The 24529-nt window shown below is 41.3% G+C and overlaps 1 protein-coding gene across 2 annotated transcripts in view; it reads left to right on the plus strand.

Annotated features, from left to right (window-relative positions):
- atp13a3 (ATPase 13A3) overlaps positions 1-24529 on the plus strand; it is a 37644-nt gene that overhangs the window by 11901 nt on the left and 1214 nt on the right. Inside the window, exons 3-33 of one of the 2 annotated variants that reach the window (XM_085774536.1) lie at positions 3992-4078; positions 4180-4353; positions 6478-6705; positions 7140-7210; positions 7440-7523; positions 7815-7884; positions 8841-8975; positions 10145-10217; positions 11022-11153; positions 11963-12145; positions 12492-12649; positions 13584-13772; positions 13953-14014; positions 14417-14567; positions 14828-14947; positions 15239-15256; positions 15538-15691; positions 15937-16057; positions 16362-16486; positions 17721-17881; positions 19259-19387; positions 19511-19590; positions 19793-19835; positions 19936-20045; positions 20216-20312; positions 20415-20487; positions 20597-20774; positions 21807-21985; positions 22091-22179; positions 22344-22424; positions 23268-23360. In XM_085774536.1, the coding sequence (XP_085630662.1) occupies positions 4028-4078; positions 4180-4353; positions 6478-6705; positions 7140-7210; positions 7440-7523; positions 7815-7884; positions 8841-8975; positions 10145-10217; positions 11022-11153; positions 11963-12145; positions 12492-12649; positions 13584-13772; positions 13953-14014; positions 14417-14567; positions 14828-14947; positions 15239-15256; positions 15538-15691; positions 15937-16057; positions 16362-16486; positions 17721-17881; positions 19259-19387; positions 19511-19590; positions 19793-19835; positions 19936-20045; positions 20216-20312; positions 20415-20487; positions 20597-20774; positions 21807-21985; positions 22091-22179; positions 22344-22424; positions 23268-23360 (3612 nt within the window). In that variant the 5' untranslated portion in view covers positions 3992-4027. The remainder of the gene's footprint in view (positions 1-3991; positions 4079-4179; positions 4354-6477; positions 6706-7139; positions 7211-7439; positions 7524-7814; positions 7885-8840; positions 8976-10144; positions 10218-11021; positions 11154-11962; positions 12146-12491; positions 12650-13583; positions 13773-13952; positions 14015-14416; positions 14568-14827; positions 14948-15238; positions 15257-15537; positions 15692-15936; positions 16058-16361; positions 16487-17720; positions 17882-19258; positions 19388-19510; positions 19591-19792; positions 19836-19935; positions 20046-20215; positions 20313-20414; positions 20488-20596; positions 20775-21806; positions 21986-22090; positions 22180-22343; positions 22425-23267; positions 23361-24529) is intronic. The other variant, XM_085774537.1, reaches the window with a different exon arrangement.

A 24529-nucleotide genomic window follows, 5' to 3' on the forward strand; every position in this document is an offset into this window, starting at 1 on the left:
CTGCTCTGTGATAGGCATGTCCTATCATTTGATTTCACCAAAGACAGCTACTGCACAGACAGAGATGGTGCCTGATTTTGTGTTCAGTTTTGTGTGTTGGCATCTTAGCAGGGCATGATGAGATGTCACCAGTTTCTACTGAAACCCCAGTGAAATCCTCCTGGGCGTAGCTGACTGACCAATTGATCACAAGCTTCTGTCTTTGAAGCCAGTATCCGAATTAGCCTCTTTTTTTTTTAAATGGCGCTTTCTCATAGTAGGAGTCCTCACAAACAGTCAGCCTCCTTGTTTTTTTTCTTGGGCTTGGTGCAGTGCATAAGCCACAAAGTGGAAAACTAACTTGCAGGAGTTTGGTATTGCTTTTAGCCTCATAGACAGATTGTCTGCAGCTGAACTGTCCTTTCTAAGGGCCTGTTCGCTTTGACCCAGATACCCCTCTGTCAATCTCATTACAGCATGAGATACACACTCACACAAAGTGACAGTGTCTCTTCCTTGGCAGCTGGCTTTTCCCCAGGGACAACTGAGATGAGGAAAAAGGGAAGAGCTTGAAATTTGGTAACACACATCTGATGACTCAGTTTGTCTGTGTGTGGGTGTGTCGGCGCTCTAAGGAGATAATCTCAGGTGTTTCGAGGTCAAGCAGTTGTCTGAAAGGAGCTGCACACTTACAGTTGGCGAGTATCCAAGTGCTCCAATTAACTACTGAACTCTGATAACTTTCCTGTACTTTGGACCCACAGACAGTTATGTCTTCCTTTTGTTAATGCTCTGTTCCCACAGAGTTCACAGAGGGTTCAACAGATTTCACCAGAGTTAAGAGTAACATCATCTAAGTCCATGTGCTATCAATCATTTTGCGGCTCATGTACACGTCTCAAATTCCTTGAATATTTTCTGTGTATTGAAAATCAGCTTGTTATTGACATTCAGTTGAAAATCTTAAGTCAGCTCAGGTGTAGTGAGATTTGCATTACATTGCAAAATTGCTGCCTTTACGTTTGCTGCTCAAAACTAATGTATGGTAGCGTTTCACAGTACGTGAGACTCGAGGGCTGCACATCTGACACCGTGATCAGCATTACTGGAGCACCACAGGGGACTGTGCTCTCCCCTGTCCTGTTCACCCCGTACACGGCTGACTTCCAGTATAACTCTGAGCTCAGTCACATGCAGAAGTGCTGCAGGTTTCATCGGGCCACTCTACCTACAACTGGCCGTCCGGCAATATGGCAGAGTCCTGGTTGACCCAAACTTCCTCCAGTTAAGAATGATGGATGCCACTGTGCTCTTAGAAACAATGAGTGCGGCAGGTTTTTTTTGTCGCCTTGCCCAGATCTGGGCCTTGCTACCATTCTGTGTCTGAGCTCTTTGGAGCAGTTCCTTCGACCTCATGGATCTATTTTTGCTCCGATATTCATTGTGAGCTGTAAGACCTTTCTAAATCACGTCCAAACTATTTAATTCAACACAGCTGGACTCAGATTAAGGTGTAGAACCATCTCAAGAATGAACAAAAGACATTGATGGCACCTGAATGACCTACATTGAGTGTCACAGCAAATGATCTGAATACTTACGCTCACGTGATAGTTTAGTTGTTTGTTTTTTTTTTAATTAATTTGCAAAACATTGTAAAATTCTGGGTTTGTGCTGTCATTTTGCGGTGGTGAGTGTAGATATGAATTTTATTGATTTTAACATAAAGCTGCAACATAACTAATGGTGAATAATTGAGGGGTTCTGAATACTTTGCGTATCCACTGTATATAGTGTATATTTTCTTTAACTTGTGTCCTCTACATTCAAATTGTATGTCCTTGCTGCTACTGAAATCTTAGATTTCCCTTGGGATTAATAAAGTATCTCTAAATCCAAGTCCAATTTCAGTGATTTATCTCCTATTGAGCAGACGCAGATGAGGTTTGTATCTTTGTTGAAGTATACGTTATATTGTGAAACACTGTATGCTGGGTAGGGACCAATAGGGTTGGACGGTATGAGCAAAATCTTATATCACGGTATGAGTAATTTCATATCACGGTAACGGTATATATCACGGTATGTTTTTTCCCCCCTGTAAATTCAATTAATGGCTTAAAATAACCATACTGTCGCATTTGATCATTTTCCTCTTTTATTTTTTAACTTTGATTTCTATATAAAAAATAAAAAAAAGACAGGAAAAATGCCAGAGCAGTCTGGCTCCAGTTAGTGCAATTATTGCTATATATATATATAAAAAAGAAATCACAGAATCACAAATTAGCATTTTACAAAAATGCCTACGGTCTGTGCTGTCTATGGCTGTTCAAACAGGTCAAACCGGGAAAATCAAAGAAGTGACTTTAGAGTTCCTAAGTAACCTTTACAGTCTATGGTAGTACACAAAGGGCTCAAATTTCAACAACTGACGGAAAAACGGTGGGTGGGAGGGACGGAAGTGACCATAATAAACAAACAGCCTGTCCTACAGTAAAAATGGCACATGGAGGAGTAAAGCAATATGTTAAGCGGCAATATATATTTAAGCATCAAAGATGTTAACCCACATAGTTTGAAACAATGTTTAAAACACACACAGCCAGTGTCACAACTAAGCATAAAAAGCCCGCTAGCTTAATGCTAACGTATAATGTAAAACACCATAGACGGGCTAACAGAAATTAGCATCGCTTATAACTTGACTTACTCCTCTTCTGAAAAACTCTGACAAGTCAAACTTTAGGATGTGTTAGAGGTCTAATTCATCTGTCTAACCATCAGAACTATGACACATGAAACGGTAAACACAGCTGATCGATCGAAAAAAATTACGGCTGGAGTGAATTACTTTCACTTTTCACTTTTTCGTCTTGTTGGGCGGTCGGGCTGCTTCCGTTTCCTCGTGACTCCCACTCATGGATGTATTGTCATGGATTATGCTCCCACTCCTGCTTTCACTCTCCGCCTCAGCCATGGTTGTTATCACTCCGGTAACCGGTAAAGCTGTTTCTTCTTCGTCGTGCTCATGCAACCACCTCAAGCAGTCTGCTGCAGTGCCGGCTCCCCCGTGTGTCGAGGCGGTGTAACTACAGTGACTTCAGAGAGATGCCGCAGATATCTGCTCTTTCTCCGGTATAAACGGTATTGCAAAATCTCTACCGGTAGACATTTTATACCGTCACACGGTATAATACCGTCATACCGCCCAACCCTAGGGACCAACCACAAAAACTCAGAAATATACTTTTTCTAGTTGGTTGTAATGAATTGGCAGAGTAGTAGTAAGGCAAATTTGTTCTGCTGAAAATACACACAATCACATTGGCACTGACTGTATCTTATCAGATCTGTCCATGATGTTCAGAAGTCGAAACAGCCACTATCACACCCGTTCCCCCATATGGTTCCAGTGTCCATCTGTCCCTGGACACTCTGCTCCTACTTCGGAGAAAATGCTTTGTTTGTTTAGATAAACGCAGCAGTGTACAACTTCATTGCCGAGTGGCTATTGCTGTGTTTGTATGGGATCAAGGCAGGATAATCAGACTAAAAGGTCACACTGTCACCCAAATTACAAACTGCACCACCAATGTACCAGTAGATTATGATAACATATTAAATAGCAACTGGTTGCAGAGTAATGGTTCACAACTCCATCCAGTCTATAAGCCCCAGCTCAAACGGTGTGGAGTTATTGCATGATTTTTTGCAACGGCAGAAATGCAGGAAATAACACTGAATGTTTTGGATTTTTCCCTTTGTCAACCTGTTTCACATCATTATGTAATGGAGAAATCAGAAAAAAGTGTGACGGAATGTCTTGGGGACAAACTGGATTTTCCACACACAACTCTTTTGCGTAATATCCTTAGAAAGTGTCTTGAGACCCTACTTGGGGGTGTTTGACCTTTTGGTGTCCAGTCACAGTTGTTTTGTTTGGTTGTTTTTGGAGCTGAAATGTTTTCCATGCTGTTATCCTGACATTTTGACTGTTGTGTGTTTACAGTGACTAAGGAAGGGGCTTAGCAAACTGTTCTGCAGCATGGAGAAGGAAGACCTCAAGGTCCTCAACAAGGGGGAAGAAGAGGAGATGGTACGCTTCTTTAATTTAATTTTGCATAAGTGCCAAGATGAGATGTCATACTTTCTGACATGTGTGACGACTGCATCGTGTCTTTTTCCTGTACCTTTTAGGAGCTGCAAGGCTACCGTCTATGTCGTTGGCGGCTGGCCCTTGTGGCCCTCGGGGTGCTGTGTACAGGGGGCTTCCTCCTCCTGGTGCTCTACTGGATGCCAGAGTGGTGTGTTAAATCCACCTGCACCCGTACCACAGCCCGTGATGCTGAAGTGGTGTTGATGCGCTCCACGGTAGGTGGCAAGTCGAGCTGTGGTGGTGATATGATCGACAAAAAATGTAGTGTCTGCGTCTTCTGGGGAAAACGCCACATATTCTACATACCAGGGCGTTGAGGGGTGTAGCCAGTATCATCTCCAGAATAGTTTGATGCTGTTTTAATTATGTGGGTGTGAAGGGCTGTTCAAAAAAATGTTATGAGTCCAAAAAACATCATAAAAATGCGCCGCACCCTCGCAGCCCCACCCCTTAACCTACAGACAATCTTTTAAAGTTTTGGTTTCCATGGTGTAAAGATGAAATCTACCAAATCTGAAGTCAGTTGGGTGAAATCCCTACGATGAGTTCCTGTTGGTTTGACATGTAATGATGTCAGGAGACCTTTTTGTACATCTTTGTGTGATACATATGTCGACCGATTTTTGTCTGCCTACGACAAAGTAACCCCAATACAGAGGGATTTTGAAAAAATTCAAGAGGGCGCTGTTTTGCCATTTTGGCTCGACCATGTGCAGCAGCCAGCGCCCCTAAAATACGTCAAATTTGGGCCGTCCGGACATATGTGCAAAACAGTACGATTTCAATAGGATCCTAAATAGGGCGTCTAGTCCAAATGATGTGAGGCACAATCTGGCGTATACTGTATCTATATGCAAGAGATACAGATCTCAGCCTCATGTGCTTTTAGAGTGGTGAGTGAACACAACCAGTGTATTGTATCGCAATATGTTGCAACACAGTGAATACACTCAGACAGACAGACAGACAGGCTACCGGCACCAACTTTAGGGCAAATCTGGAAGAGCAGTAAGTAGCACACAGGGTGATGGGCACTGTGTGACCAATGTTTACGCTGTGGACTGATAGAGAGACGACCATACAATCCTGCATAGACTCGAAACAACATCAGGCTGCGTCCAGATACAGGGGAACAGGAGTGAGCCAGGGATTCAGATTTTTAAATACATTTTGTCTGGGCACAAGTATCGACCAAGTATAAGGAGCCAGTCAAAAAAAAAAAAAAACACCACCGGGGGGCGTAGCTTTGTAGCCAAAAACAGTTTGAAGATTTCTCTTTCCCTCTGTCAAAATCAATATCTGATTTAAGTGTACGACCTTATGAGAGTTCAGAAATCGGTAAATGTAGTTTACAACCGGCATTGGTTCACAGGGATTAAAGTTCTTCGTTGCTACTGTGGATTTCCATCATTTTGAGTCCATAGAGACTAATATGGTGGTGTAGATCCGAGGAGGGGGGTAATGAACCAGGAGTAACTAACTCACCAGCCAAAAATGACCCATTATGAGCAGTATTTCACAATAGAAATATTAAAACATCTTATACTTCAGATCACTGATAAAACCAATAACATAACATAATATATAGATGCTGTGAAGTGTTAAGATAGTTAAAGGAATAGTTCACTCAAAATTGAAATTTCACTCATTATCTACTCACCCTCATGTCGACTAAGGGCTGGGAGAAGTTTCAGAGTCATCCGTGGCTTCTCTGAGTTACAGGGGGTCTCGGCATAGCAGTGCATGTCCATATAACGGTTGCAAATGGATACCAACTGTCTTCGTAACAAAAAGACACACCAAAAAACATCCAAATACCTCCATGCTGCTCGTATGTAATGTCCGTCTTGTATTGAAGCCCCGAAATGCGAAATTGTTCCGAAAAAAATTAAATAAGTCTATATTTGCGAGATTTGGACGGACCAGGAAGAGGAGCTTCCGCTGCAAACAAGCTTGAAATATAGACTTATTTAATTTTTTCGGAACAATTCCGCATTTCGGGGCTTCAATACAAGACGGACATTACATACGAGCAGCATGGAGGTATTTGGATGTTTTTTGGTGTGTCTTTTTGTTATGAAGACAGTTGGTATCCATTTGCAACTGTTATATTGACATGCACTGCTACGCCGAGACCCCCTGTAACTCAGAGAAGCCACGGAGGACTCTGAAACTTCTCCCATCCCTTAGTCGACATGAGGGTGAGTAGATAATGAGTGCAATTTGAATTTTGGGTGAACTATTCTTTTAAGTTAGTAATGAAGGAGGATTATGAGCCTTAAGAATGACGCTCAAAAGTTCAGTAAGTCTAATTTTATTCGTGCTGCTTGTTTGACCAGGATGAGTTCCGGCGCTGGTTCCTGGCCAGGGTGCGAGTGATGCTGGCCCCAGGGAGAAACCCCTTCCACAGCCTGGATACCCAGACCACCTCCCCCCCCTCTTCTCCTTCCTGCCCCTTCTCCTCCCCCGACTCCCCCCCTCTGGCCAACGGACACACCCCTCATCCCTCCGAAGGCAGCCCCGCTCAGGAGCTCATCAGAAGATTTGCCGAGTACCAGCCCACACAGGTAGCCCCCCAGTCTCTGCAATATACTGTATCTACAGTATTTTAATGAGTAATTATTTTCTAAAGTAATCATATCACAATTTTTGAATTTATGTCACATAAAACATATTGCTGTCTTGGCCTTTTGTCTTTCTGTAGAGACAGGACACACATGCACTCATTAGCTTTGCGGTTCTTGTGACCACATAGTTTACATAACTTCTGACCCAAACAATAAACTAAGTTGTTCTGCTATACTATAATTTCCTCCTGAAATATTCAAATTGACTACATGGGAAGTTGATATGGTGCACTTTGTCAGTCTGCTTTTCCTATCAGTTTTCCTTTTAAAATTTGATTTGACTTGTGTGGACAACATTATAATGCGACTGAGTGACAGGCATCAGGTGAAAGTCATTGACTCTTCCTTCTGTCCCTCTTTTTTGATTCCCTCAGATTCGTTATTTTACCTTTCATAGCACAAAGTATTATTGGAATGACGAGGTGCAGAATTTTGAAGTCTTATGGTAAGCATTTCTTTTAATTATCTACAGAGTTTGTATTTGCTATTGTTACGTCATGTTCCAGTTACTGTCACAGCAGAAACAGTAATGCACAACACTTATAATAACAATAGATAAAATCAGCAAAACAAGCCCTTCGAATACCAGCTGTAGTATCAGTTAGATTTGCATCTATTTTAGGCTAATTAAGTGCTGAGTTGGTCTCATGCTTTCTCCCACTTTCCACTTGCAGTGGCCTGGAGGATCTGCAGGTCAACTGCTCCACCCTCCACTCGGAGCACAGTGCAGGCCTGACCAGGAACCAGCAGGAGTACAGGTAATGACTCATCTGTCCTGTCCACCAGGCAGCCAGACAGGGGGAGGGCACTCTGGCCTGTAGGTCAGATGATCCTCATATGTGAGTTATGGTAGCTGCAGATAATGGGCCCTCTGCGCTGACATTGCCTTTGGTTTTGTCGAGACTGATGTCAATTGTGAAATTGTTAAGAATGAAAACCCGCAAACTCTTAACCTTTAACGGTGCATTGTTGTGTGTCTGTGCAGAATATTCTGTGCATGTGTGTTAGATACAACAGTCCTAATGAATGTCTCTTTCACAACTTGTCAGGAAACTGTTCTTCGGAGTGAATGAAATTGCAGTGAAAGTGCCTTCTGTTTTCAAGCTGCTTATCAAAGAGGTAAGGCCTTATTTGAAGCATTTTCTTTAACCCAGAGTTTGACTTTTTCTTGGCGTGAAAAACACTTTGTCAAATTGTGTGTTCAACTACATTTAATTCATTTTCACATGAATATTGTGACAAAGAAATAGTTTTTATGCAAAATATTATACAAAGTGTAACTTAATGTATACCAATTGGTTTAATTATTCAGCTACTGATTGATCCTCATATGTGAGTTATGGTAGCTGCAGATAATGGGCCCTCTGCGCTGACATTGCCTTTGGAGAAATGTGTTGTCACTCTTATGCACTTCCAGGTAAAGCAATAGAAATAATGAGCAAATTATTGTAACAATTTTGATCGAGTAACTCTTTATTATATATTATTAAGTAATTTTGTAATTGACAGAGCCAAAACATTCTGATTTCAGTTTCTCAAGTAAGAATTACTGTTCATTTCTTTTAACCTCTATATCAGTAAACTTAATATATTAGCATTTTTGACTTTTTGCTAAAAACGCCAAAAGTTGAATATTTCAATTTAGGGCCCTTCTCGTTCAGGGATTGCCTGCAGGGTGTCTAGCCTAGTGTGTGTGACAGGATGTCTACATACTTGAATCATTTCTTTTGGTTATGCAAAAACAAGCATGTAAAGCCAACATTTTACCCTGTAGAAAAGCTTCAGGCTAGATGGATAAATGTTTACTGTTGTTATTTCTGCATTGGTATTTAGTCACTTCAACCGCCAACAGGATGTATGTTAACAATTCAAACAGCTACTCATCAGCCTAATCCGTGTAAATAATCTCTGATCCTCTGTACTCTGTTCTTAGACCTGGTCCTCCTCAGTATTACTCTTTTATACCATAGCTTCTATTACTACTACTTCTCATATAAACTTTGCTGTAGTTCTATTGTCATACTCTCGCTGCTTCATTTGACACTCTGGTTTCTCCCTTCACCTCCCCCCTGCAGGTCCTCAACCCTTTCTACATCTTCCAGCTCTTCAGTGTGATCCTGTGGAGTGCCGATGAGTATTACTACTATGCTGTGGCCATTGTTTTCATGTCGGTCATATCCATAGCTACCTCTCTGTACACCATCAAAAAGGTGAGCTCCACGAATTGGTGAGACTGTACTAAAATAGAGCCATTTATCGTAATGCATATACCATACAGTATGTAGCAGGACCAGGTTAAAGTGAAAGTTGTAGTTTGATCAATGTGCGATCCCATATGGCTACACACAGGGCTTCAGCAATTAACTCCTCATGTCACAATTAGTGGCTGTGTTATGGTTTGATTCAGTTTAGATTCTTTTGATTTGCAGATTTTATCCACATGTTAAACCACATAGCATCACAAGTTCTTAAAGCAGAAGTAAGCGGAATATTTGTGTTAATATAAGTCTTAAATAGTTATATCTTCCGACAGCAATCACTTACATAGAGTGTTTGGTCTGAAACACGGGTCTGTCAGTCACTCTGCTCTGAGCTGTGTGTGCAGCCAAGGGATGCCGTGAATGTGGTGACGTCGGGACGAGGACTGTTATGGTGCGTTCAAGGCAGCCCGTAACTCGTGTTTTTCCGACCTGTGAAGTCGTACCAGTTCGATCTGGTACGAGTTCACGGGTTGGAAGTTACGAGTGGCCGTTATAGTGCAGTTTCACAGGTAAAACAGGTCGGAAAAACACGAGTGGGTTGCCTGGAACGCTACAAAGTCGTAAGTTGTGACTTGAAGCTGTAATTTACGGTTTCAAAAGCCTGCCTGGAACGCAGCATTAGCCGAAACGACCGGATCGCTTACTTCTGCTTTAAGAGACCAATTTAAGTTCAGTAATTTTGATGAACGTCTTTTCTTAATTACGACATGAACATGTCCTGAGTAACCTAGAGCCTAGTTTTATCTTAATGTTGTTTCTCTATTTTGTTTGATGATGTTATTAGGAAAACTCACTCTTTCGTGGAAGACAAGATAATGTATTGCATACATTTTAAACTGCTGTAACTTCACACCGACTTATCAGCATAATTTGTAATGCTAAAGCATCAGAGCAAGGCCGAGGCCAAGCGACGTCAGACACACTCGCTGTCCCATTAATATCTAATCCAGGGTTTTCAAACTAGCATAAAGGCTCATCTGCACACGGTCTAGTGCCCCTGGCTTTGTAGCTCATAAACTCAGATGAAAACACACTTGCCGTTTCACAGGTGGTCGTGAGAATCAAGAACCATTCAGTTTTTTCATCACTGTTTTCTTTGTGTTTTGTTTTTCCTCCAGCAATACGTCATGCTTCACGATATGGTGGCAACTCACAGTATTGTCCGTGTGTCTGTATGCCGAGCCAACAATGGTTTGTCAATTTTTTTGTTCTTGTCTCTCTTTTTTTCTTCTCTTTCTTTTTCTGTAGATTTATTTGACTAGTAGCCCACAGCATGTATTACTCTATTCTGCTTCCACCTTGTCTGAAGAGTGCTCTCCAAACCAAACCTGACAGTAGACATTTTTCTGCTTCTGTGCTGAGCCAGACTCGATTACACAGTTACCCTGCTTTGGCTCTCTTCCAGATGGCTTCTTGGGTGGGACACTGCAGACCCTGAGATAGAGGGAGTTTCTATGAGATAGTGAGAGTAGCATATACATTTAAAAATACCCTAGCCATTCCCTTTAAAACCAGTAACGTGTCTGCATAGGTGATACATAAACATGTCTTATCGGCTGTTGCCAATTACAATAAATTTCACGCATTGAGCAAAGGGGGAAAAAAAACAACTTTTTACAGTACTTGGGATTAATCAGAAATTATTCTGTGAGGGTTTGTACGCCTCTTATTTATGTTTATGCATCCATTTATTGCACTGGTCCACACTTGCGATGCCTCAGCTTTTCTTCCTGCTGCCTAGAGGGGCGTGAGTAATGAGATACTGTATGTGCTGAACAAGACTCAGGGGCTCTGACACACAAAATATCTCCTTTCTCACCCCCCCCTCACCCTGCAACTCCACCATCTGCCACTGTTGGCTTATTTACACACTTTTCACCTTTATTCTTACTACTTATTTTCTTTCTTTTTTTCTATTAGCCACATTGTTTTCTACACCTGTGTATTTATTGTACACATCTATTCTCTCCTCTCTCTCTCTCATTGCACCCTCAGATATTGAAGAGATTTTATCTACTGATCTTGTGCCCGGTGATGTGATGGTCATTCCCAGCAACGGGACCATTATGCCATGTGATGCTGTGTTGATCAGTGGCACCTGCATCGTCAATGAAAGCATGCTCACAGGTGAGAGGAGAAAATCTGAAAATTTTGGAAAACAACAACAATATTTAAAGGGATAGTTCAACATTTTGGCAAATTGGCCCATTGCCATAATTGCTATAGTCATAGCAGTAGGTTCGTTACCTTTAATTGTAGGTGTAAGCTATTTTTAGTACAGCGGAGCGCAGCAGCAGGCTGCTCAGAGTTACGCTATGGAGGCTAAGGGAATTTCTTGGTTTCCCTCATTAAACTCATCAAATACAAAATCCCAAAACTCCACAGCGCTTTTGTAGACAAGTTGTGAGCTGCACAACCACCACGCTATGAGATAATGACGGAACGATACGAAACGGAGCCGTTTTCGAGGTAAATTCATACAAAACCGCTGATGCGCGTTGCGTTCAGGGACAGTTTTTCAGCAAGCAGTCTCCGTATTTACCCTGTATTTACCTCGAAAATGGCTCCGTTTCGTATCGTTCCGTCATTATCTCATAGCGTGGTGGTTGTGCAGGTCACAACTTGTCTACAAAAGCGCTGTGGAGTTTTGGGATGTTGAATTTGATGAGTTTAATGAGGGAAACCAAGAAATTCCCTTAGCCTCCATAGCGTAGCTCTGAGCAGCCAGCTGCTGCGCTCCGCCGTACTGAAAATAGCTTACACCTACAATTAAAGGTAATGAACCTACTGCTATGACTATAGCGATTATGACAATGGGCCAATTTGCCAAAATGTTGAACTATCCCTTTAAGAAGTTTATAGATAAACTTACCACAAAATGCTTTCTTTCTACACCGGCCAGAAGCCAGATCTAATATCAATGTACTCTCCATCAGGTGAGAGTGTTCCTGTGACAAAGACTAATCTCCCAAACCCAGTTCCAGGGGAGAGGGGGGAGGAGGTTGACAATGCCTACAACACAGAGGACTATAAAAGACACACACTTTTCTGTGGCACTAACGTCATCCAGACCCGCTTCTACACAGGAGAACTAGTGAAAGCTGTGGTGGTCCGCACAGGTAAGTCTGTGTGTGTGTGTGTGTGTGTGTGTGTAAAAACACCTGTATTCTCAGTGTTGTGATGTATCTGATGTGTATCCACTCATATATTTTTATCCATAATGTAAACTGGACTCAATGAAACTGAAATACAGTAGTTGGCTGCAGACAAACAATCTGGAGACTCGTTCTGTACCTCTCAAGCACCACTGCTGCTCATTACAACGGCATTGCAGCATTTCAGAGGTCACGAATATCGCTTTCATTCCGCCAATGTACTGTAATCCCTGTTCCACTAAATGTGTTAAATTCACTTTTAGAAGACGTCTGTCGCAGCAGTTTTGAAAGACTTTGTTTCTTCGCTCAGGTTTCAGCACAGCCAAAGGCCAGCTGGTGCGCTCCATTCTGTATCCCAAACCCACCGACTTCAAGCTGTACCGTGATGCCTACCTCTTCCTGTTGTGTCTGGTTGCTGTGGCCGGAATCGGCTTTGTCTACTCCATCGTCCTTAGCATCATGAATAAGGTATGAAAAACATAACTGTTTCAGCGTACTGTATGTTTAGATATCGGTACACCACGGCAGGTATTTTTTTAGGGGACAAGTGGCCCTTTTACATTCCCATTCACATAGTTTCACACAGACCCGGAAGCTGCCCGGTTCAACAGTTTAATCTCCTTACCAAAGAAAAGCCTACCGTGGCGGCAGCTTAAACTGAGTTCAGAGATTTTTGCCCACTAGGTGGCTGAAAAGGGAGAGAAGGACAGGAGACAGGGAACTAATGCAAGTATGCAAGATGTAGGTGTAAAAAAAACAACAACAAAACAAACAAATATGACATGAAATGTGACTAATAATTAAACAGTGAGCTTGTGTGGGAATTTTCTTTGCTGGTGTTGTTTAAATCCAAATTGTTCTAAAAGTGTAACAATGCCTCTTTTTCATTTGGTATTGTGCAATTAGGAAGAAAGTCTTATAAAATGCCAAAACCAGCTGCACTTTTTAGAAGTTGCACACTGAGACCAGCGGAAAATATATTATTTTCCCTTTATGCAACATTACATAAAAAGCTTTTCTTAGCAACACACAACACTTTAACACATTAGTTGATCTCTATGTGCTTAAAAAAAGGAACTGTTTGAGACATTGGTTTGCATTCTAGGCTTTTAGTAGGATTAGCGCCAGACTTAGAGGATCAGCCAGTTTGGGTCATTTATTTGGATTTGGTGTTAACATGAACACTCAGAGGAGAAACATACTGTGTAGAAAGCTCATATCTGCAAACGCCACATATCTGAGTCTGAAACCAGGATTTTAGCAGCCCTTCCAAGAAAATGAGTGAGATTGAGTTGTGACTGATCTGATATGACCGTGAGTGTGAAATCCTGACCTGATGTATAGTTTGAAAGGTCATTATTACAAAAGAGGCAGATCAGGATGTAAACTTCTCCTCCCCTAGGTGCCAGCTAAGACCATCATCATTGAGTCCCTGGACATCATCACCATCACTGTGCCACCAGCGCTGCCAGCTGCCATGACAGCTGGCATTGTGTATGCCCAGCGACGCCTCAAACACATTGGCATTTTCTGCATCAGCCCACAAAGGATTAACATCTGTGGGCAAATTAATCTGGTCTGTTTTGATAAGGTGAGCACAAGTAGAAGTTGGACTTACTGTAAGTTACCAAGTAATTGATTCATATTGTTGATGTTAGAGTTGCTGTGATGAAGTCACTCCAAATTACCCAAATGAATGCTACCTGCCTTTGGTTGTGATCAACGCAGAACCCATCTATCCAGATTTATTCTACTTTCTTTGTACTGACAGACGGGAACTCTGACAGAGGATGGATTAGACCTATGGGGAGTGCAGAGAGTTGAGAATGGCAGGTAAGCTGATCTTTGGCTACATTACTGACAACCTGGTGACACACATTCAAAGTATTTATATAATCTTACTGCAGATGGTCACATTTCTTTATATCTTTGATGTCAGACACTTAAATTTACTGAAAAATGCAAATATGACACTGATGAACTTTTTGACTTTATTTAGTTGCGCACCAACTTACTCTAACAACTTAAGGTGGTTAATTTTATTCATAAAATAACTAAGTAATAATGTTTGACCAAGAGTATCTGTCTCAACTAATAAAGCGGTATTGACCTCTGTCTGTTTTCATACATGTCATTAAAATCCTAATATCCTAATATCCTAAATATTGATATATATTTTTCACATAATAAAAAAATATTTGTCAGAGTGAAACTTCTCCTTTCCTTTCTGTTCAGTTTCCACCTGTCAGAGGAAAATGCCTACAAGAAGAACCTTGTCAAGTCCCAGTTTGTGGCTTGCATGGCCACCTGCCACTCTCTTACCAAAATAGAGGGCCAGCTGTCTGGAGACCCACTGGACCTCAAAATGTTTGAGGCTACAGGCTGGGTGAGTTATTCTATGTCTATCCATAAGCTTAAAGTTGTTGATTTCAATCACAAATCACAAGTCAGACCACCCTTAAAAAGGTGTATTGGGACCAACAGCCATATGAAATCCATTTTATGTGTAGGCTGTTTATGAATAACAGAGAAATGTCAAACATGAAAGTCATGCCTTGTGTTAAATACTTTTCTTGCTATCTCTGTTTGTTGTTTCATAAACAGTTCTTTGTGATTCATGTTTTCTCGAAACCTTTGATTGCCCAGATCCTGGAAGAGGCCACCGAGGAGGAAACATCGCTTCACAACCGTATCATGCCCACTGTCGTTCGACCCCCAAAGCAGCTGTTGCCCCCAGAGCCTGCTGTGGCTGAAGACCAGGACATGGTATGTATAGCAGCCCAGTTGTTCAACAGGATAACAGGATACCATAAATCATTTTATCATCCCATAGACATAGGCTAAGTGAAATATATATCTATTTAATATTCCAGCTGGAGAGAGGTCTGATCTGTTCTGTAATTAGTCCAATTAAAGTTGCGTTGAACTAAATCCGCAGTATATCAACAGAAAAAAAAAAAAAAAAAACTACAACACTGTAACAAAAGCAACATTATTAATCTGAAGGTTTGCTTTATTTGTATTGACATTATGTTTTGCTCTTTTTTCTCATTCTAGGAACTCTATGAGCTCTCGGTAAGAACTCTTCAAAATGCAGTAATCAAAATTGTCTTTACCTTAATGACCTGTAAGCATGAACAGTGGACTTGAACTGTTAATGTTGACAAAAATATTGACTTGTCCGTACACTCATCTTCCATACTAACATCAAGGATACCTTTAGATTCTAAAGTATATTTTACATTATCCATATTTAGTACAGCAATACGTTTTTTCGCCTTGACATAAATGATAGACTGTTATTTTGTGTGTTTTTGTTTTTGTTTGTATGTGTGTGTGTGTGTGTGCATGTGCAGTCGGCGTATGAGATAGGTATTGTGCGCCAGTTTCCCTTTTCTTCAGCTCTCCAAAGAATGAGTGTGGTTGCTCGTCTGCTGGGGGAGAAGCGTATGAATGCATACACAAAGGGGGCACCAGAGGTGGTGGCAAGTCTCTGCAAGAAAGAGACAGGTGAGGTGTGCACTAGGTGCATTGGGAAATGCTTAGCCTTTTATTTGGACCCACTAGACTGCCAAATGTGTAGGAGTTGTAGGTGCATCACTGCAGTATCTACATCTGTATGTTTTTGGTAACCTGTGATCCCTACCCTGAGCTTAAAAACTACAGAAGTTTGATGCCTTATTTCTCTTCTTTTCCTGCTGTTTGCACTTGTTTAATGTTAATCATTTCTCCACTGTCTCTCCATCTCTTTGTAGTGCCAGAAAATTTTGCCGAGGTTTTGGAGGGCTACACCATGCAGGGTTTCAGGGTGATTGCTCTGGCTCACCGTCGACTCGAATCAAAACTCACGTGGCACAAAGTCCAGAACGTCAACAGGTTGGATTGACTGCCGTTGCTTTTGATTTTAACTAAATATCCTTTTCAGGGAGGTTTGCTCCTCACCAGTGATGTTACACACTCTTATACCTGCGTTCCTCATGTCTGTCCATCTTATAATGGCTACTTCCAGCATTATTAAGCACCATGTCATAAACTGTAAGCTGTCTCAAACTGGTTTTTAAGATGAATAGATGACAATGAATCCAATAGAACAGGGGATTGGCAGCTACTTGTTTTGTATTTGAAGCTTTTTGGACTGGACACCGAGATACTAATGTGTACTCATCTTCCTTTGAACTAGGGATCACATCGAGGCAAACATGGAGTTCCTGGGTCTGATCATAATGCAGAACAAGCTGAAGGCTGAAACCCCAGCTGTGCTCCAGGACCTCCACCAAGCCCACATCCGCACTGTCATGGTTACTGGTGAGAGCTCACACGTCTGCACATACGTATACACAGAGCCCCAAACAAAGACAGTTTTTGCATCGTAACATTTCCTAAATAGGAATGCAAAACACACAAACACTATAACTAACAGCACTTAAACACACAATATTTGTACTTCTCCCACCAGCCGATTAAAACCTCTTGAACTGTTATCACACACGGCGCCCAGGAAACTTGGTAATCTCCTGTGTTTTGGCACTGGATATATTTAGCCCCTTGGGTATTTACTCAGCTGTACCAGTAATCTCAACTAATAACATTTCTAGGCTGCTCAGTGTAACTGGCACAAACTAACTCCATTGTCCTCCAGAGGATCCATTGTTGTTGGTGTTTTTCTTCTTTACTTCATTCCCTTCGCTCTTACATTACCCTTTGTTTTGTGAAAGGTGCTGCAGGCAAAGAACATTATTTAGAATTCATGAGTGACTCATCGTTTGCACATACGGCTGCTAGTTGTTTGTAAACTGAAAAGTGCTTTACAATTTAAATTAACCCATATAGTACGTATTCAAAGTGTTTCATGGATTAAAAAAAAAAGAAACGGGTGAAGTCACAATGTAAGGACAAAAGGTAATGACGTACGTATGAACCTTCAGATGATAAAAACAAAAGCAAAATACAAACAGCCTCTTTTCAAAACACTATTATGTGTCTAAGGCCTTTAGATTAGTGCACTCAGGCAGAATTTCTAATTCTCAGTGGCAAATGTCTTACTCTCTGCCTCAAGTCTTGCCCTCAGACCAGAGACAACTTCTGATTTGCAGATTTAAGGGAGTGAGCATGGGAGTAGGGGAGAGATGTACATGAGACGGGGCCAAGGCTGCTCACGGATTTAAAACAAGCAATGAGATTTAAAAATCCATTCAAATGTAGCTATGCAAATATGCTTTTTTTTTTGCAAACACAGTCTGTGCCATCACATCTCAAACCAATTTATAGCGCCCCCTTGTGGTTGTAAAATGCTCCAGGACAACAAGATTGTATTTTCATTCACAATTGTAGCACCAGTCACCAGCAGGCAAACAAAAGGCAGATGGAAGAGCATAATCCAGTAGACTCTTGTGGGTAGTGCTAGTGTTACAGGTTTGAGCTTTGTACTTGATAGTTGATTGTTTGCACATTCAAGCATAATGCAGGGATGTGCGTTAGGTAAACAAGTCAATGAAATATGTAATCTTGGTGATTAATGTTTTCTCCACCCACTGTCCAGGTGACAACATGCTGACAGCGATTTCAGTGGCCCGAGACTGTGGAATGATCCCTCCCAAGGACACAGTCATCATCGCTGATGCACTCCCTCCCCACGATGGACAGGCTGCCAAGATCACCTGGAGATACGCTGACAAGCCGAGCAAGACAACTCGCCTGGAGGTGAGGCGTCGAAACTAATACTAAACGTGGAAATAATGCTAAAACAAACAAAACATGAACAGATGCAACAGTGGAAAAAGGTTTGCACAATCAGACATGCACAGCATGCAGGCACACAAATGTACAGCCATGAGCCGAAAGACAAACTGAAGTCCATGTGGCTGCATGTAATGATGAAATGTCTCATGTCTATGTAGTGGAAGTAAACGCTGTCTCACTTTTTTTATTGTGACAGTAAGAGACAAACTAAATTGAACTTGTTTGTAAGTACCTGGTTATATAGACTCAAAGGGATTTATATTTGTGTTTTCTTTTTTAAGGGGTGCTGTGCTGTGTTGTCAATGATATCTATACCAAAGTCCAAACACAGGCTATTGTGTCATAAAGCATCACACAAGTAGTTTACTGATAAGATGAGTATATAGAAAGCCTATCAGCATTTGAATGAAAAGTAAAATTCAATGTAGCCGTCGAACAAAATCCGCTTATTTGGATCTTGAATTCAGGTACATCTTTCTGTGTGTAAAAGGGAAAGAAAAGTTCACATAATTCAATCCAATACAAATAGAACTTTTTGAGAAATATTGAATTATATATTAAAGGTTGAATATGGAGAATGAGCAGAACACCACCATCTATCGATCAAGATAGGAATTGCAACAACAGAAAAATAACTCCAGCAGTCGGTTGCCAAGTATAACACACTGTTGCTAGGGAAGCCACACAGAGGAGAAGAACTATACAGGATATTTACCTTATGTTTCATTTTTGCCTTCAATAAACAGCTTCGGACTAATTGTGATGTTAGATAAATGACTTGTAACTTGTTACAGGGAGGGTCGAGGCTCGCTTCCACATGTCATCGTGGCTGAAAACCAAACCTGCGAGTCCGTGACACAAACGAACGTCTCTGACAAACGTGCTCCATAAACCGCAATCTCTTGTTTATGACAGATAAACAAGAGATAACTACACAAATACACTCATCGTAACATGTGTATGATAATCCATCGATCCACTGATTAATTTTACGTTGAAAATAAATGCACACGACCGGGAGGAGGGTTGGCAAGGGGGGAGAAGTGACCCCCAATGCCGGCTACTGGCTGGTACCAGGTAAACGGGAAGTCATTGTCGAACCTGTCAACGATTAGTTAAATTAGTTAATTCAGACTAAATATAATTTTTTATGGAAAAGCAACACTTGTATTCTGCACCGCTCTAAACGCCCCGTGGATGTATTATTTTTGAAAAAATAGCGCTTTTAATAAGGATTCTCTATATTCAACCTTTAATTAGTTTGAAATGTCTGTTCAACTCACTACTAGTGACTATTTATATCGAATATTTGACCTCTGATCTGTACTTTTGTTATAGGAGGTCAACATCAGCCTGGAGGATGTGTGCCATGTAGATGAGCCCAAAACACAGGAGCTGTTCCACTTTGCTATGAATGGAAAATCATTTGCAGTAATCGAAGAGCATTTTCCCGACATGCTACAAAAGGTATGATGTCTCCCAAATGAGAATATCTCCTCACTCTGGTGTGTTCTGTTACTGCAGTAGAAAGGTTGAAGTTGTACCACTGTACACAATATCTAATGCTTGTGTTGTCATGACCCTGCGTAGTTGGTGCTACATGGGACGGTGTTTGCCCGGATGGCCCCAGACCAGAAAACACAGCTTATCGAGGCGTTGCAAGGCGTGGAGTGAGTATTTTAGCCAGGGATGGTTACGTTTATTTATTAATTATTGTACATTGTATGTATGTCCCTCTCTGCACTCTGTTAGATTATCATGAGTAGTAAAAGCCATAAGTCATAATTGTAAAAAAAATGTATGAAATGTTATTAGAAATAAATACTGATATCCTTAAGAGTCACTGTTTTGTTTTGTTTTGTTTGCTCACAGCTACTTTGTAGGGATGTGTGGAGATGGAGCAAATGATTGTGGGGTACGTACAGCCATGAGTTTTGGTGTCATAACAGATTGAAATTGATATAAATCGGAGGCAGTCTCTACATAAGCTTATCTTTCTTTCTTTCCTCACCCAGGCACTGAAGAGGGCTCATGGTGGCATCTCTCTCTCAGAGCTCGAGGCCTCTGTAGCCTCTCCTTTCACGTCCAGGACCCCCAACATCTCCTGTGTCCCCAGCCTCATCAGGTTTTTTTTGGGTTTTTTTTTTTTGCCTTCTTTTCATTTTATTACCTTAATCCTAGTAATTGAAAGAAGTCAATTTAGTGCAGTCTGAAAGTGTTTTTTAATGACTTCAAATTATTATGGAGTTGTATGTTGTATACTGTACTTAACACAGTGTTTTCTCCCTTTTACAGGGAGGGCCGCGCTGCTCTCATCACCTCCTTCTGTGTGTTCAAGTTTATGGCTCTCTACAGCATTATTCAGTATATCAGTGTCACTCTCCTCTATTCTGTACGTATTGCTGCCTCTGTAATCAATACTAGCTGTGTGACGTGGTCCATTGTACTCAACAGGAGTGTCTGACATGTGTTTTCTGCTGTCTTTGTTCCCCAGATACTCAGTAACCTTGGAGACTTCCAGTTCCTCTTCATTGATGTCGCTATCATCCTCGTCATTGTCTTTACCAGTAAGTAGAAGAGGAGTCACGATGATAAAGCAGTTTGTCTCACAGCATGGTCAAATCTCACACACATGCTTTTCTTTCTAATCTACTTTCTGTCCATTCTCCTCATCAGTGAGTCTCAATCCTGCGTGGAAAGAGCTTGTGGCACGTCGGCCGCCATCAGGTCTGATCTCAGGGCCTCTGTTGTTCTCCGTGCTGACCCAGATCCTCATCTGCTTGGGCTTCCAGACCATTACATTCCTTTGGGTTCGACAGCAGCCCTGGTACACAGTCTGGACACCATTTGCAGAGTGAGTATCTTTCTTAAAGGATTCAACTCGGGGGGTGTATTTTCCTATCATTTTAGGTCTAAAAGAAGGAATCTGAAGATTTTCAGTTTAATTGCTCCTGTTTTGCGGTAGTTGCGTCTGTCCCCGCATCGCCACGGCAGCAATGAATGGGAGTGGATGTAAGTTACGCTGTTTAGGCTGTTTCCATCCCTCAAAACCGCAATTTTTTTCCACAGACAGCGTCAGATGGCTACTCAAACATGCACCGAGAAGTTTATTTACTTCAAGCAAGCCGACATGTTTGTAAAACTAGATCTAATTCAAAGTCTCCCGGAGTCTCGCGTGAGCCCGAAGTTGCAGTGCTGGTGTGTTCAGGTGCAGTAGGAGCTACCGCTTGTGTCATAAACACAGGAATATCAACTCTTTACTTGCTTCAAATGTACATTTTTTTCCACAGACAGCGTCAGGTGGCTACTCAAACATGCGCCAAGAAGGTTTTTTTACTTGAAGCAAGTAAAGAGTTGATATTCCTGTGTTTATGACACAAGCGGTAGCTTTTCCCACTGCACCTGAACACACCGAGCACGGCAACTGGGTCTCGCGCGAGACTCCGGGAGACGTTGCATTAGATCTAGTTTTACAAACATGTCGGCTTGCTTGAAATAAATAAACTTCTCGGTGCATGTTTGAGTAGCCATCTGATGCTGTCTGTGGAAAAAAATTGCGGTTTTGAGGGCTGGAAACAGCCTAAACAGCGGAACTTACATCCACTCCCATTCATTGCTGCGGTGGCGATGCGGGGACAGACGCAACTACCGCAAAACAGGAGCAATTAAACTGAAAATCTTCAGATTCCTTCTTTTAGACCTAAAATGATAGGAAAATACACAGTTGAATTCGCCTGGAATTGTCCTTTAACAAATGGCCTAACAGTAGTCTCACTTTGCTTTTGAATGTGTATTAATTGATAATAGCCCATTTGAACACCCCTTTTTTGTTCAGTTAAACAGTCCCTGTATTTTGACTAAAGTTCTTCTTGTGTCCTTACCCCAGCGCCTGCAACTCCTCATCCCATATTAACATCTCAGACCACAACGATACAGAATTGGATGACCACAATATCCAAAACTACGAGAACACCAGCCTCTTCTACGTCTCCTCCTTCCAGTATCTCATTGTTGCCATTGTTTTCTCCAAAGGCAAACCTTTCAGGCAGCCTAGCTACAAGAATTGTAAGGAACCTCCTTCTTAAGACTAATAAATCTCCCTTAAAATTGTTACAAGGTTATATTTTGTATTTTAAATTTGTATGTTTACTTTTTTTATGCACTGCCCAGGGCCTTTTATGGTGTCTGCCTTGGGTTTGTATTGTTTCCTGCTGTTCATCATGTTCTACCCTGTCGAAACCATCGACAGCTTTCTTGAGGTAAGAAGACCTTATACTGTTATGTGTTTAAAATCATATTAAAACACGCCTCAGTAAACTGCTATGGAGCATTAAACAAGAATTTCTTCATACTTCATTTTGGAGTATCTCTCTCTCTCTCTCTTTCTTTCTCTCTCTCTTTCTCTCTCTCTCTCTCTGTACAGATTGTTTGCGTCCCGTTTGAATGGAGGCTAACTCTCTTCATCATCGTCTTAGTCAATGCTGCTGTATCTGTTGTGGTGGAGGTAAGACACGCACAAACATACACACACGTGACAGTAGATGTTTTTCCCATGTTCAGTTTTTGTTTTTTCATGCAGTGTGCCCATCTTTCTCTCACTTAGCTGGAAAGCAGGATTGATCTTGTGTTGTAAGAAAGGCTCAAAGTGAAAATGTTAGCGTCTTCCCTGAGACAAATGTGATGTCAGTTATTATTAACTAATGATGTATGTGACCGTTTTTTTTTTAAACTTTTTTTTCTTCATAAGATACATGTGTTAGTGAAAATCATCAAAGCAGCGTATGCTTGTCTTGTCATAATTTTGGACGGACAAATGCGTTTAGAAAATAACTTACTGTGCAACTGCATGACAATGGATAGTTTATGCTGGCCTGCCACACTCAGTGGAGCAGTATCACTACACTTCTGCCTTCCTTCTAGATGGCTGCCTTTGCATACACACACTGCTTAGCAGACACATCAGATGAAGCTATTCCCCAAACTACCAGTGCAAATTCCTTTCACCTTTTTTTTTTTTTAAAGTTAATTAAAGAAAATCAAGCAAAAAAAGAATGATTTTGCACATAATCAAACATTTTTCCAAACTTTTCAGAATTTTGAGACAGTACTTACCATGCACTCTCTTCCTACTAATTTAACTTTAACCTCACATGTAATGATTGTAATGAACACAACAACTTCACAGAAGACAGAAAAATTGCCACGTGATTACATAAAGCTTTGGTACAATGTGGCAGTGCAAACACAATTGAAGACCTCTGTGCAAAGAAAACCAATAGCAGGAGCTATGTGAAATCAAATTAGCCTCTCTGTAATTCTTTCCCCTGCCCACTGCGCTATTCCATAGACCTTCATCCTTGACATCGTCTTATGGAAGCTTGTGTTCAGCCGAGACAAACAGGGCAGCTTTGGCATCACTCCTGTCGCCCCGACACCACAGGTTGGGAATATCTGACACCTTCTTCTCTAGCCCTTTCATTTTCCTGTTGTGTGGTCTTCCCTCTCTCTGTCCCCACCTTCTTCTCTATTGTAACCTCTAACCAAGAAATGCATGTGCGAGACACCAGCCTCATCCTTAACTTTCCTCTCATGTCCTCCTAATGGGCACCCTGTTCATGGGGGATAACAGTTACAGTTGTACGCCAAACCTGTTATGAGATAAGCTTTTTGGACAATTGGTTTACCTAATAACATCGTTGCTGAAATACAGTTACGTTAAAGGGATAGTAGCATTTTTTTTTAAGTGGGGTTGTATGATCTACAAATAGCCCCTAAGTACTTTAATTGCAGTAGAAGACTCTCTACACTCCTCCCATGGAACTGTGTATTTTTTTTTTTCAGGTAAAACCTCTTTTAGGCCACGTAAATAGGCCGTTTCTTTGGGTCCATTCACAACACTGTATGTTGTAAATCTCTGGGCAGGGCTATGGGCTGGCGTTGCTAACAGGAGGAGTGCAGAGAGTCTTCTACTGCAATTACAGTACTTAGGGGCTATTTGTAGATCATACAACCCCACTTTAAAAAAAATGCTACTATCCCTTTAAGACAGCTGTGTCTCTGACCGGAAAGTCATTTGTTTAATTTGAGACTCAGTTGACCCCCACTTGTAGAATATAACAATACAACAAGCGCTTCTTACAATGTTGTGGTCAAGACATTGCATTGCATTTCTGAAGCATGTGTTGCTGAAAAGAGCATCAATAATTTCAATTTATAAGTAAAGAGAGTGAAGCTGTCACTCAGCACACTGAAGCACAAGAGATAAGGTGGTGCTAGTGCACACACTTCTAGTCAGAAATCCTCAAGCTAGAGCAGCCATGACATTATTTAAATATTAACGTAACACCTTTTAACAGTCTTTTATCTCTGAAATGAACTGTATGTAAAGGTGGTGACATACACCGCTACAAAGCACACATCGAGTTTTTGTGGGTATTTCCATACTATTACCATACTACGTGTGATATGTAGCCATGCAAATGTGTACCATACACGTTGCAGTTGAAAACATTAATCACATTTTTACTGATTGCTCAAACCCTTTCCAAGCCTTGAATATCTCGTTTCCCCATAGAAGTACGATTGCTTGCCACCTCCTTTCTCCTGTTT

This window comes from Trachurus japonicus, chromosome 4, assembly GCF_045865225.1.
Source record: "Trachurus japonicus isolate A0001 chromosome 4, Traja_1.0".
Lineage (NCBI taxonomy): Eukaryota > Metazoa > Chordata > Actinopteri > Carangiformes > Carangidae > Trachurus > Trachurus japonicus.